This window comes from Pelodiscus sinensis, chromosome 16 (assembly GCF_049634645.1).
Source record: "Pelodiscus sinensis isolate JC-2024 chromosome 16, ASM4963464v1, whole genome shotgun sequence".
Classification (NCBI taxonomy): Eukaryota; Metazoa; Chordata; order Testudines; family Trionychidae; genus Pelodiscus; species Pelodiscus sinensis.
In genome coordinates, this window is record NC_134726.1 from 3,985,731 (window position 1) to 3,998,681 (window position 12,951).

General features: G+C 52.7%; 1 protein-coding gene across 4 annotated transcripts in view; it reads left to right on the plus strand.

The window, feature by feature from the left end:
* Positions 1–12,951, plus strand: part of MGRN1 (mahogunin ring finger 1) — a 70,478-nt gene that overhangs the window by 35,302 nt on the left and 22,225 nt on the right. For all 4 annotated transcript variants that reach the window (XM_075899121.1, XM_075899120.1, XM_075899123.1 and 1 more), the window contains exon 6: positions 9,798–9,864. In XM_075899121.1, coding sequence (XP_075755236.1) covers positions 9,798–9,864 — 67 coding nt within the window. The remainder of the gene's footprint in view (positions 1–9,797; positions 9,865–12,951) is intronic.

The following is a 12,951-nucleotide window of genomic DNA, read 5'->3' on the forward strand; positions in this document are numbered from 1 at the left end:
AAGAATCCTTGAGAAATGATCTAGAGAAAGGGGTAAACAGTGAGGTGGCAAAATTTGCAGATGATGCCAAACTGCTCAAGAGAGTTCAGACCAAAGCAGACTGTCTAGAGCTTCAAAAAGATCTCACCAAACTGAGTGATTGGGCAAGAAAATGGCAAATGAAATTTCATGTTGATAAATGTGAAGTAATGCACACTGGAAAAAATAATCCCAACTATATATACAATATGATGGAGACTAATTTAGCTACAAGTACTCTCGAGAGATCTTGGAGTCATTGTGGCTAGTTCTCTGAAACATCCACTCCGTGTGCAGCGGCAGTCAAAAAAGCAAATAGAATGTTAGTCTGGGCTCAGGCGTCCCGGCTTCTCTGCCACTAAACGACCTCCCAAGTACGCCTGCTGCGGCCTGAAAGCCCTGTCCCGCTCCCAGCCCTGCTTTTCGCTCCCTTCATTGCTCGCTCTGCCGAAGCAAGCGGGATGTTAGCAGCCCAGACGCTCCTCAGCCTCTTAGAAAAGCAAATGTGTTCGACTCCTCTGCTACTGGCGTCTTGGACCAGCCAGAGCCACTTATAATTGTGCAAACAGGTTTTTAACTCTTAGCAAAAGTTTTGCAGCTCATCTTTAAACAGCTGTGTGCCCGCAGAGGTGGGGGCGAATGATGTACTGCACGTCTGTGGGGCAAGCCCTCAGAGCCGTTTGGTGCTATAGAAGCACTATGCTGTAAACCCCCTTCCCATCCCTTCTGCACACCAAATTTTGCTGCTCCACTCTGCTGCTGTGTTGCGTGGGCAGCGGTGTCATCTGGCAGGTCTGCAGCTGGCTTCGTAGTAGGGAGCGCTGCTTGGGAACCAGTGCCGCACCGGCAGCATGGCTCAGAGGGGGATTTCCAGGTGTTCCCTTCTCCTCTTCGTACCCAAGAACATGTGTGGCTGATGTTCCTAACTGCTCCTCTGTCCGTCGTCGGTGCGTTGCTGTGTAGCTGCATACGCTTAAGCCCTGTAGGCTGCTTGCCAGCTTCGCTATTGGTTTGTCAGGAAAAAAAAGGTGGGCGTGCTTTTGCCCAATGTAACACTTGTATGGGACCTAGCCCCGCTTCCAGACAACGGAATGGAAAGCAGTATTGCCTGGGCTGGTTGGTAGGATGAACTTTACGAAGTCCATGTTGTCTTCACGTGTGTTGATTCATTGGCAGACTGTAGGAAGAGGCTTGCAGAGCTGAAAGTGTCTTCTACAGAGTCACGTGGGAACGTGAAGTACCATCTTTGGGGGACAATTCAGACAGTGTGCCGATCCCGATTCCAAAACAACCGTGGTTCTGGGCCGTGCTTTCTCCACTAAATGTGCCAAATGGTATCGCTGCTCTTGCTGAAATAGATTGGAGCAGGAAGCGGAGCAGGAACCTAAGAGCTGCTTTCAGCAACCCCTTAGCCAACGATCAGTAATAAGTTAGGACTGTTTGGCACAGACCATGGTAGTTTGAAAACGTGGTCTGCAAGTGGCTAGCGAGAGATGCAGCGTTTCCCTGTGGATGATCTCAGTGTTTTGAAAGTGAGCTGAGGCAGGAAGTGGTAGCAGTCACAAGCCCTTTATTAGCAGCTGCTCTGAGGGGATACACAATAGTGTCGTTATGTAGTTGAGATCTGAAAGTTTTTCTCGGAAGTCTGTAGATAAATATTTCCTGGGACATTTGGCCTCTGCAGTGATTAGACTGAAACTAGCAACAGAAGAGTTGTAGCTTCCCAATTTTCTGTTCTCCCGCAAAATAACTAAGGCCTGGTTTACACTGCAGAGCTAGTGATGCAAGGCAACATACCTGGATCTAGTTGGGCATGTGTCTGGGCTTAACTTTGTCTCCCACCAATGTAAGTATCCCGGGATGCCAAGAGCGTAACACCACTTCCCTGAGCAGCGTAGAGCCAGGGTTATTGTACTTAGATCAATGCAGCGCGAGTGTAGACATGGTGTTACTTATGTCGACCTTCGCGGTACTCCAGCAGCTGTCCAATACCCCACCCTGGCTGATTGGTCATCATTGTCAACTCCCAGGTGTCCTGGACACCAGAAGCCTCCCCCCTTTCAAAGCCCAGCACGTTTTTGCAATTCCTTTTCCTGATTGCCTATCTTAGCACCTGCACCGTACAGCTCTCCATGGCTGAATACAGCTGCCCAGGCCAGCGACACACTCCTGCCTGATACACTGCGTCTCCTGGGCCTGGGGGCTCAGCCCCGAACCAGCAGCAGAAATCTTGCCAGTGGATTTCCTGACTCCAGATTGAAATTTGGCATTCGTAAGTTTCTGCACTGTGCTTGTCACTTGCTTCTCTGGCACCAGGGCGGCTCTCCTGTTGGTGTCCCTACAATGGAAGGCTGGGACAAGCTCAGTGCTCCGATCCAGTAATGTGGCCTTGCACATCTGAAAGTTCTGCTGCCATTGCAGTCCCACCAGACAGTGCTTGTTTCTCAGGGCCCAAAGCAGCTCTCCACCTCCTGCAGCTGCTCCACAAATGCCACCAACAAACTCGACTTGGTTCTTGCCGTGGCCCACGCAGATCTGCTGTCCAGGGTCCTTCAGTAGTTCTTGCATCTCTACAAACTCTGCAGGATCTGGCGTCCTTTGCGGTGCCTGTGACAATAGTGCAGGTGCCATGCTTCTGACCGGAGTAGTGGACAGCAACGAGGGCCGTGTGGACTTGTGGAATTTCAAAAAAAGGTGCAAAAATGTTGGGATACGGATAAGGTTCTAGAATGGAGACAGCGGCCAACTAGGAAGTTGACCCTGGGCTCCCAGTCGCTCCTGTGCTGCTTGTCTTGACCCCCTCGTGCATTGCCGAGACTTCCCAAAATACAGTGTGCTAGATGGTGGTGAGTTGGACAGTGAGATGTCTACCCAGGGTGCACCACACTCTGCGTCGGTACAAGTATCTTGCCGTGTACGCCCATTGCCACCACAAGGGTACAAGTATGCACATGCACGAGCAATGTACCAACTACAGTGGCTCTATGCATTTGTAGTGGAAATTTGGAGTAAGGCCAAGTCTGTATTGGAAAAGTTGATCCAACTACGTGGCTCAGGAGTGTGAAAACCACACCATTCAGGGTGTGAGGTTTAAGCCAATCTAACCTGGTGTTGACAGCAGTCAGTTGGTGGAAGAATTCTTCGGTTGACCTATCATCCACCTCTTGGGAAGGTGGATTAACTACAGCGAGGGCTAATGGTTCTGCCAGCATCCCAGATACATGAAGCCCCAGCAGGCATAATCCTCTTCCCCTCGTTCCCACGTTTGCGATGGACTTGGGGCTTCAGTACGTTGTGCAGCCTGTTGCAGATGTTAAATTGGAGGTTTGTAACCACTCGCTCAAAGTGCCAGTTGGCTCATTTGTTTCCATATTTAAATGAACCTCCTGTCTTTAACGGCCTTGACGCTGATACAAATATCCCACAGTGCTGCGGATGGGTAGTGACTTCATTGCAGGATAAAGTATCTGAGCAGGGGAACCAGACAGCAAGTGTGTGAAATCGGGACCGGTTTAGGGATAACAGGCACCTGTATAAAACACAGCTCCAGATATTGGGACTGTCCCTATAAAATCGGGACATCTGGTCCCCCTAGACAGAGGAAGGAAAAGCTGATAGTTGTTAGGAAGGCCTGGGGTGGGGAGTCTGTACCTCAAGGTCCTCATAAGGTCCTTGCCTCAATGTCATGTGCTGCACTGCAGGGCGGCTACTGGTAGGTCTAGCTTTAGTACCAGGTTTGGACAGGCCACAGAGCTTTCAGCATGGGGAGAGAAGATGTAATCTCCTTAAGAGGCTTTTGTGTACTGCCAGTTGTGGCTGTCACCAGCCAAGGCAAGCGATGTGACAGCCAGTGCCACCTAGTGGCTGAACATTTCAATACGCCTTCTCAGAGCCTGGTTCATAATAAAGATGTTAAATATCGGTTAATTGAATAGTCGATTAACCTCCTGAATTCTTATCGGTTAGTCGACTACTCTGTAGTCCCTGGGGGTGGGACCAGAAGCCAGTGTGCTCCGACCCCACTCCCGAGGAGCCCCCTGCCACTCCATGCTGCTGCCTCTGTATCAGAGAAAGCAGTGCGGGATGCCAGGTGAGAGCTGGTCCTCAAAGGGAGCCCATTTAAAAAGCAGCTCCCCTAGTGGACTGGCTGCCTATCGCCCTGCACTGCTGCCTCTGATATAGAGGCAGCAGCCCCTGTCCAGGGGGAGGGGCTAAGCTCCTAGACCCGGCACGAGCTGGAACTGAACCCAGGCTGCCTGGCTCCTAGTACACTTTAAATGCAGTGTCACAGCAGCGGTAGGTCCCAGACCCAGTGCAAGGCTGGGCTGCTGGCCAGCCTGCTAAAAAATGTACTGCATGGTCTGAGTGGAGGGGGGGGGGGGGATGTGTAGTCTGTAGCATTAACCTATAAGCTTTTGCTTATCAGTTAATCGACTACACTATTACATCCCTATTTCATAAATCCCAGCGAGCCCAGACTGGCTGCAGTCAGCAGGACTTCTGGTCTCCTCTTCCCGCTCAGCTTCCTTGACTCGTGCCCTGCAATGGACAGAGTAGAGGGTGTTTTAGCAACCTTCACACTTCCAGTGTTTGGGGGATTTGCCTTGCGATATATTTTTTTTTAAGATGAGTCCAAATTCTGTGCTGCTTACTGTACCCAATGCCCCATGGGTCATCTCGTTAATGTTAACCAAGATTGGGGGACGGTTCTGCTTGAACAAACGCTGGCCCATTCGTTTGGCCGCCTCCTTTAATACTCCACCTGGCATGTGTTCCTCTTCAGCAGGCATCGCCAATGTAAACCCCTCCTGGCAGTTACTGCTGTCTGAGCTCGAACTCGTGTGTGTCAATACTGGTGCCTTGTTTGCTCTTGCCTGCGGTTCAGCCGATCTCCTGGTTCGTGGGCGGTGGGGAGGACAGGCTGAAATTGATGCCAATCTAGCTGGCGTGAATAGATTACCATTAAAGCCTGTGATATTGCCCTGGCCTGGCAAACTGAGGCCTAGGACTTATTGAAGAAAGCGGCAGGCTGGAGGTATTTTTTTCACGTTATTAGCTGCACCGTCAGCCACTTGCCAAGAAGCTGCGGGAAGACTCTAGTGGCGAGGTTAGAAAATGCAGAGCTTGTGCTGCTGTCTCTGGTCTCTATTCCCATGGCATTAAAGGCATAGGCAGGCCCGCCGATGGGGCTGGCAAAAGTCCGGGGCTCCTGGCTGCTACTGTGGTAGTGGCAGCAGCCAGAGTCTTGGGCCCTTTAAATTGCCATCCGAGCCCTGGGCAGCATACAGTATGGGTGCACGGAGGGGGCTCTCTCTGGCCCCACCCCTTCTGCCTGAGGCCCCGCCCCTTTTGGGAGTGCTGAGCTGGCCCCTTCCACCTCTACCCAGGGGCCCTGTCTGCTTCCCTGGGCAGAGGAGCTATAGGGTCTGCGTTCAGGACGTGTCTTGACTACATTATTCAGCAGGGTGCAGAGAGTTGTTCCAAGCCCATTTCTACCCTATTGGAAAAACTGGGCAGATGTTAATTGAGACTCATGCGTACCCGTTTCCCCTGTGTGCGCTGTTTCCCAGGCCCGCTCATCTGAACCAGCAGACACCCCCCTCCCCCGCCCAGTCACCTTCGTGCCAGTTTTGTTAATTTGCTACACTGGAACATCTCTGGTGTGTGTGTGTGTGTGTGTGTGTGTGTGTGAGAGAGAGAGAGACTGACTGCGAGCTAGGGGTGTGGTTCCCCCGTCACACCAGTGCTTATCGGGCTAGTGCTAGTATCAAGAGCAGCGCAGCTGGGGAGGCCCAACAGAAGCAGACTTGTGTGAAACCGGGGGTGGGTACTCAGTAGGGCTCAGCCATCGCTCTGCGGCTTCTGCACAGGCTACAGATCTAGGTAGCAGGGGCAGGGAATTGCACCCCGGGCTCACGGTGTAACGTCACCCGCAGCGCTGCTTGCAACTGCCAGCAAGAGCAGAAGGCTGGTTCCTTTAGTCCTTCCAGATGCAACAAACAGCTCTAATGTTGAGGACCCTACAGACAACTCCCAGCTCGCGGTGATGTCTGAAAGCAGCGTATTGCCCATCCCAGTCCTTTCTGGTTCTGTTTGCAGGCAAAGTCGATGAGTCGCTAGGGAGCGTCAAATGGTCTGTCTGGGGTGATACACAGGAGTAGGGGCTCCTGGCCCGTGGCATGTGGGTGGCGTCGCGGCTTTCCAAAGGGACTGCAAAGAGGAAGGGTGTTTGCATGTGAGGCTGTTTTGCTGCTTTCGGAGGTAGAAAGGTGGCCTAAAGGGAATGTTTTGCATATGTGTTTTTCCTTAGGAATCTGGGGCTTTGTTCTGTTAATGTGGTTGGTGTTGGAGGACTCAGATACCTCACAGGCCTGGGTCAGCAGCTCTTGGTGCTAAGCCGTGTATCCTTTCTCCCAGCAAATGCAGCCTGTCACCCGTTGGACCTCCTTTTCTCAGACTACCCCAGAGGGGGCCAAGGGAACGCGGGAGCTGTTCTGTAGAACAGTGGTGATTATCCTGATGTGTAGGGAAGAACTCTTGGTCTGCCAATGGGAACATGGTGGCGGCGTTCTACGGTGTGCCTGCGAGCCTTGCTCGGGTGGCTGGGTCAGAGCCGCGGTGCACGTCAGGCTGTGACTCTGCCTTCCGGGCGAGAGAGGGCTGGCCAGTCAGTGCTTGGGCAGTAGGACGAGATGGGGGCTGACGTCTTCTGAACTGTGGAAGGCTCAGCGCAGGAAGAGGCCTTGGATGTGGCATTCCTGAGAGTCTGACCTACGATGAGCTCTTGTTCAGCTTGAAATAAATTAGGGATGTGAATGGTTAACCGGCTGGTGCTTCCTGGTTACGGTTACCAGCAGGGGCTGGAACAGCCCCCCACCTGTGGCAGGCCCAGCTGGAGCACCAAGGTGGGTGCTCCCATCTGCCCCCCGTTTAAGCGGTTAACCAGTTAAAGATAATGTTCAAGCAGCAAACTGATGAAATGGGATTTTACATCCCTAAACTCAATCTCCTGTTCCTCACGAAGCCCCATCTTTAGCCAGTGGGCTCTTCTTTCTTGCCCATGAGGAGCCCAGAGGTAGCACGTGGGGCACCCCAGCCTGGAGAACCGCAGGGGCTGGGTTTCTTGCCCTCCCCCAGGCAGGTGCCTTCTCACGCTGCACAGCTCCTTGGAGCTGGTGCTGAGCACGAGAGACGCCGCGGTTTAGTGTCTGCCTGCGGCTACATAGAGCTCCGTAGCCAGTGGAGTTCTTTAGCCGTGTTCGCACGTTGTAGCAGGGAAACCGAGGCAGGAGTTCCAGGTGACTCCGGAAAAGAATCCTGAGCCACCGCCACTCCTGGCAGCTGATAATCCTCTAAGGGTCTGTTGTCTGTGATTGACGAGATTCGTAAAGTGCGATGTGGCATTCAGGCAATAGGAGCTTTGGGGCCTACGCCATGCGCGTCCACGTGAGACTTGCAATTGCCCCTGCCTGCTGTTGCTTTGAAATTCATGTTTCTGACCCTTCTCTGCTCCCACATGGCAGGAGAGGAAAACCCATGCGCTGTGTTCCCGGGGGGCGCTGCGTTCAGGCGGAAGGGCTATGCCAGCTTGCCATTTTACTGAGCTGCTGCTGTGAGCTAATCCGCTGTCACGTCCTGTGTGCGGCCCCGCGAGTTACTCTTGTGGCACGGGCAGGGTGGTTCATTCCCAGCCGAAGTACACGCTTTTAAAAGGCCGTAGCCTGTCGTTACTGTGCTGAGGTACAAAGCAGGGAGCAAAAGCTGTACGCTACACGTAGGGCCTCCCTGCGGTCAGCCAATCACAGAACTGCAGGACTGGAAGGGCTTCCATAGGCGCTCTCTGAGGCAGGACTAAGGATTATTTCCAAACGTTTTGGCGTCACACCCCCCCCCTTTTGATTTTTGAGAAACCCAAAAAATAGCAGCAAAAGTTGGGGTGAGATTGACGGGGGGGGGGGGATGGCTGGGTTGCCTCGCGGCCCCCCCCTCCCCGGAATTTCTTCACGCCCCCCAGTTTGGGAACCCATGATAGCCCATCCCTAACAGGTGTTTGTCTAATTGTTCTTAAAAACCTCCACTGACTGAAATTCCACAACCTCCTTAGGCGTTTTGTTCCAGTGCTTAACTGCCCTGGCAGGCAGGAAGTTTTTCCTAAAGGCCAACCCAAACCTCCCTGGCTGCATTTTAAGCCCATGGCTTGTCCTGTCCTCGGTGGACAAAAATAATAATTTCACTTTCCTGTTACTGAAAACGGTTCTGTCTCCCTTCCCTGCCTTCCCCAGACTAAACAAGCCCTGTTTTTTCAATTGCTCTTCGCACCTCACGTTTTCTAGCCTTTGAATGATTGTTGGCTCGCTCCTCTGGATTCCCCTCCATTTGTCCCCATCTTTCCTGAAGCGCAGTGCCCAGGACTGGACGCCGTCCTCCAGCGGAGCACGGAGTAGAGTGGAGGAATGACATCTCACGTCCTGCTCGCAACACGCCCGCCAATACGTCCCCGAATGACGTTTGCTAGTTTTGCAAGAGCCTTTCGCTTTTGACTCATTTTAGTTTGTGATTCTTAGTTTGTAGAAACACAAGAGCGGCCAGATGGGGTCCGACCAAAGGCCCGTCCAGCCCAGTGTCCTGTCTGCCGACAGTGGCCAATGCCAGGTGCCCTGGAGCAGGGGTCTCAACCTTTTTAAGTACAAGATCGCTTTTTCAATTGAAGTGCAATCCAGGACCTACCTCAGACCCAAATACCCTCGCCCCACCTCCTTCGTACCTCTTCTCTGAGGTCCTGCCCTGCTCACTCCATCCTCCCTCCTTTCACCAGGCAGGGGCAGAGGATCAGGGCACAGGCTCTGGTCTTGGGCTGAGGGATTTGGAGTGTGAGGGAGCTCTGAGCTGAGCCTGGGGCAGGGAGTTGGGGTACAGGAGGGGGGTCGGGGTACAGGCTCTGTAAGGGAGTTTGGGTTCAAGGGGCTCAGGGCTGGGGCAGGGGATGCAGGAGGGGTACATGACTGGGTCAGGGGCTCGGAGCTGGCTCCAGCTAGACACTGCTTATCTCAGGTGGCTTCTGGGTGGTGGCTGCAGTGGGGCTAAGGCAGGTGCATCGCTTCTAAAAGCAGCCAGCAAACTCCCTCCACCCCCCGCCCACAATTCCGGATCTACTGGTTGGTGACCACTGCCCCAGAGGAAGGGAACACAATAGGGAATCCTCACGTGATCCCAACCCTGTCACCCATTTCCAGACAAACAGGCTATGGACACCATTCCTACCCAACCTGGCTAATAGCCATTGATGGACCTAACTTCCATGAATCTATCTAGCTCTTTTTTTTAATCCTGTTCAAGTCCTAGCCTTCACCACATCCTTTGGCAAGGAGTTCCACAGGTTGTGCGCTGAGTGAAGAAAAAAAAGTAGGAAGCAAAATCTGCCACACTACATACAGAATACTACTACAGTAGCCTCCCGTTCCGATGCAGCACTAATAGCATGAGGTACGTTGTGCAGCTGGAAATCACACACGGGCTCCTTTGGATATGTGAACTGGCAGGAAGCGAATACTGTGTGAATCCAAATTGCTGTGGTTCCTTGGTCTGCTCACTGTTTTTTCCTGTGTAATCACCACCTCCATGATATTGCTTCCCTCTGGAAGACAAACGTTTTCTCTGGTGGGCGGATGGATTCAGCCGCTATCCCGGGGCCTGCCCCCATCCCGGGGCCTTTCTTTTACACCTGTTTGGATGCTGGCGTGACGTAGGCCGTGTTGAAACCCTGTTTTCTTTCCTCTCAGCTGAACTTCGATTTGGACCGTGGCGTGTTCCCTGTGGTGATCCAAGCCGTAGTGGATGAAGGGGACGGTAAGCTAGATGTGTTTTCATCCGTTGTTTTGCCATGCTCCTGAGAGGCCTTGTCTGCATTGTGAGCTCGGGCTGAGTCCCTGTCGCAGATGCTAGCTCTCTGCGAGCTACCGCGAGCATGAAGAGCAGTGTGGCCACAGTAGCATGGGCGGTTTCGGCAGGCGCATGGGTGAGCTGTGCCAAGGACGTACCCACCAGGGTCAGGAAGGTTCAGGGCCAGCACAACTCAGACATGCCTCCGCTGTCGCTACCCTGCTATTTGTACCCTTCTTGGCTCAGGCATGAGGTCGTGTATGCAGGCATGGGACTCATGTCCCTGGCTTGCAGTGTGGACATAGCCATAGGGGGGCTACTGCCAAACACCTAAGGGTGGAGCTTAAAGACTCCTTGTGTTTCAAATGTTCCAGGAATGTGACTTGAGCCTCCATGGGAACGGGATCCAGATAGGAGTCAGATCTGGCTTTTATGCTCAGATTTCATTTTGAGAGAGAGTCTAGGCTGGAGCTTGGTTCAGCCCCTGGCTCTGCCACAGACTGCTAGTGTGACCTGGGGCAAGTTCCTTCGCCCCGCCGCACCTCCATTCCCATCTGTAAAATGGGGATAGTAATTCTTCCGCCTCTGAGTGGCAGTGCCTAATACAGACAGGCCCTGAGCTGGGTGAGACCTTTAGGTGATAACTAATACTCCCACGCTGTTCAAATCACTGTGAAATCAAATTTGTTTTTACCATGAAATCCAACTTTTGAATGTTGAAAACCCCTGATTAGTTCAGAGAGCTGCTTTATCTCGGCTCTACTGGACGATCTGCCAGAACGGTTTCTTCTCTATTGAATTTTCATACATTCAGCCATTTAAAAACATCCGTTGCTTTTCTTTTTAAAGCAGGGCTGGCTAACGGATATAGTATCTAGACTGCCGTTCCTACTGCAGAGGTTTGTTTCTCTGCACGCTGTGTGTGTCTGTCTCCGTCCTTCTGAATGCCAGCCGTTAATGGACACACTTAGGTCAACTTTCCCCTCAGCCAGTCCTTTCCCTGTTAATCAGTGGGGCCACGATTTCACCATAGCTTATTTGGAAACTCTTCCAAAGCTGGAGACCAACTGATTATTGAGCATTACTCTATTTCTAGCCCAAACATTGTAGCATTGTGCTAGGGCATGACAGCCCCAAATGGGAAACTGCCTAGAAATTGATGGCAAGGAAAACGAGGGGAGAAAAATCCCAAGATAATGAACCAACGTCAAGTTGAGCGATAAGGCATAATGTGGCATGAGGAAAAGGCATTGTAAAATGTTGGCCGTTGCTGTAATCTCAGGTGCTGTTCGTGAGACGCGTAAAGAAATTTGATTTTCTTTGATGTAAATGTGTCTCATGTCTGGGGTTTGCTTTGAGAATAGACTTCTGTGCTGCACTCCCGTTGATTTAATAAACTCTGTAAATCCGTCCTGATTAAGGATGTAAAGTCCTGTTTAATTGGCTAACCCAGGGGTTCTCAAACTTTGTGATACTGCAACCCCCTCTAAGTTGCTTACGACCTCCCCCAGGGGAGTGGGGTCAGGACCAACAGTTTGAGAAACACGGGGTTAACACATTAAACGGGTGGGCAGGGCCCTCCTGGCCATGGCTGGGTTGGAATGGCCCCCTGTCCGGCCCAGGCTGGTCCAAGTCAGCCTGGAGTGGCCCCCACCGGTTAACCGTGTGCATCACCCCGTCAGAATGATAGGTATTAGTTAACCATTTGCATCCCTAGTCCTAATAACCTAGATGAGCGATTGCTTTTAAATCCCTTCCTGGCAAAAATATCAACGCACACAAGTAGCTGATACTTCAGCGGGATCTGAGAGACTCTGATGGGCCCGTCTCTTTCCTTTTAACGGGGGAGAGCCAGCCATAAGCGTTCTGATCGCCTGCGCAGTTGCAGGCAAGCGCATTCAATGAAATGTAACAGCAGATGAGAAGTGCCGTCAGTCCGAGAGCTGCCCGACGGTGCGAGCTTTCTGCGCAGAGCTGAGAATACAGAGCAGGTCCAGGTCCATCCCAGTTCAAAAGCGTTCAGGGAGGGGCAAGTCTGTGCAAAATGTGACAGTCTAGTTCTGGCCATGCCAGCTGCCTGAACGAACAGGCCTCGTTCCCCTTTGGGTCCTTGTGTCTCTATCTTGGTGTTTGAACGGCTGCTGAGAGCAATGGCGTTAACTTCAGCCCAGATTCTAATTTACACTGGCCTGTTGGCAGGAGAGACCCCTGGGACTCGTTTCCCCCTCCCTGAGGGCAGGGAGGGGCTCAGCCCCTTGGTCTCCCCCACGCTCTTACATTTGCTGGCTGTACTTTGCCTGCGAAGACGCTTTGGGAGCATTTGGTGCCTGCCCGGGGTCACTCTGACAGAGTCCACAGGTTCCCTCTTCGCGGGTGACCCTTTTATGCCAGAATCCGACCAATGGGGCGGCACAGGAAGTACGAAGCTCCCTTCCCTGTGAGCTGAGGGAGTCATTTCTTTCGGCCATGGCTGCCCTGGGAGCTGACTGGTCATTCAAAGCCTTCCCGGCGTCCCTAGCCAGCCAACGTGTGGAACCAAAGGCAGATAAACACTTGACCTCGCGGCTCCTCCACGTGCCTTGATTGCTTGGCCGGGCTGCGTTCTCCCCAGTTGTCATTGGGGAAAACCCAGGCGTCAAGGTGAAGAGGTTACGGGAATCCATGTCAGTGCTGGAATCGTGAGCCTGACTCCTAAAACACGCTGGTTTTGCCTGGCTCCTGAGCATCGGAGGAGCCACGTGTGCAGGGCAGGAAGCTTGGCTGGTTACTCTTGGAAAAATGAGGAGGCTTCCAGGTGGGATGGGGCCAAACCTGATACCTGTTTTGGGGCAAGAGGAGAGACGGGGCCAGGGAACAAAACCATCCTCCAGCGGCCCCGGGGCGCAGCCACTGATTGAATCCCTGGGCAGCGTCGCTGGGAGAGCTCGTAGGCGCTGCAGAGTGGGATTAAAATGCAGCACGGGCCAATGAAAGTGGGAAATGGGATGGGATTGTCAACAGCTGGATTCCCAGTCATAACCTGAGCTGTCTCATTCCTCACGCTGAATCCCTCCT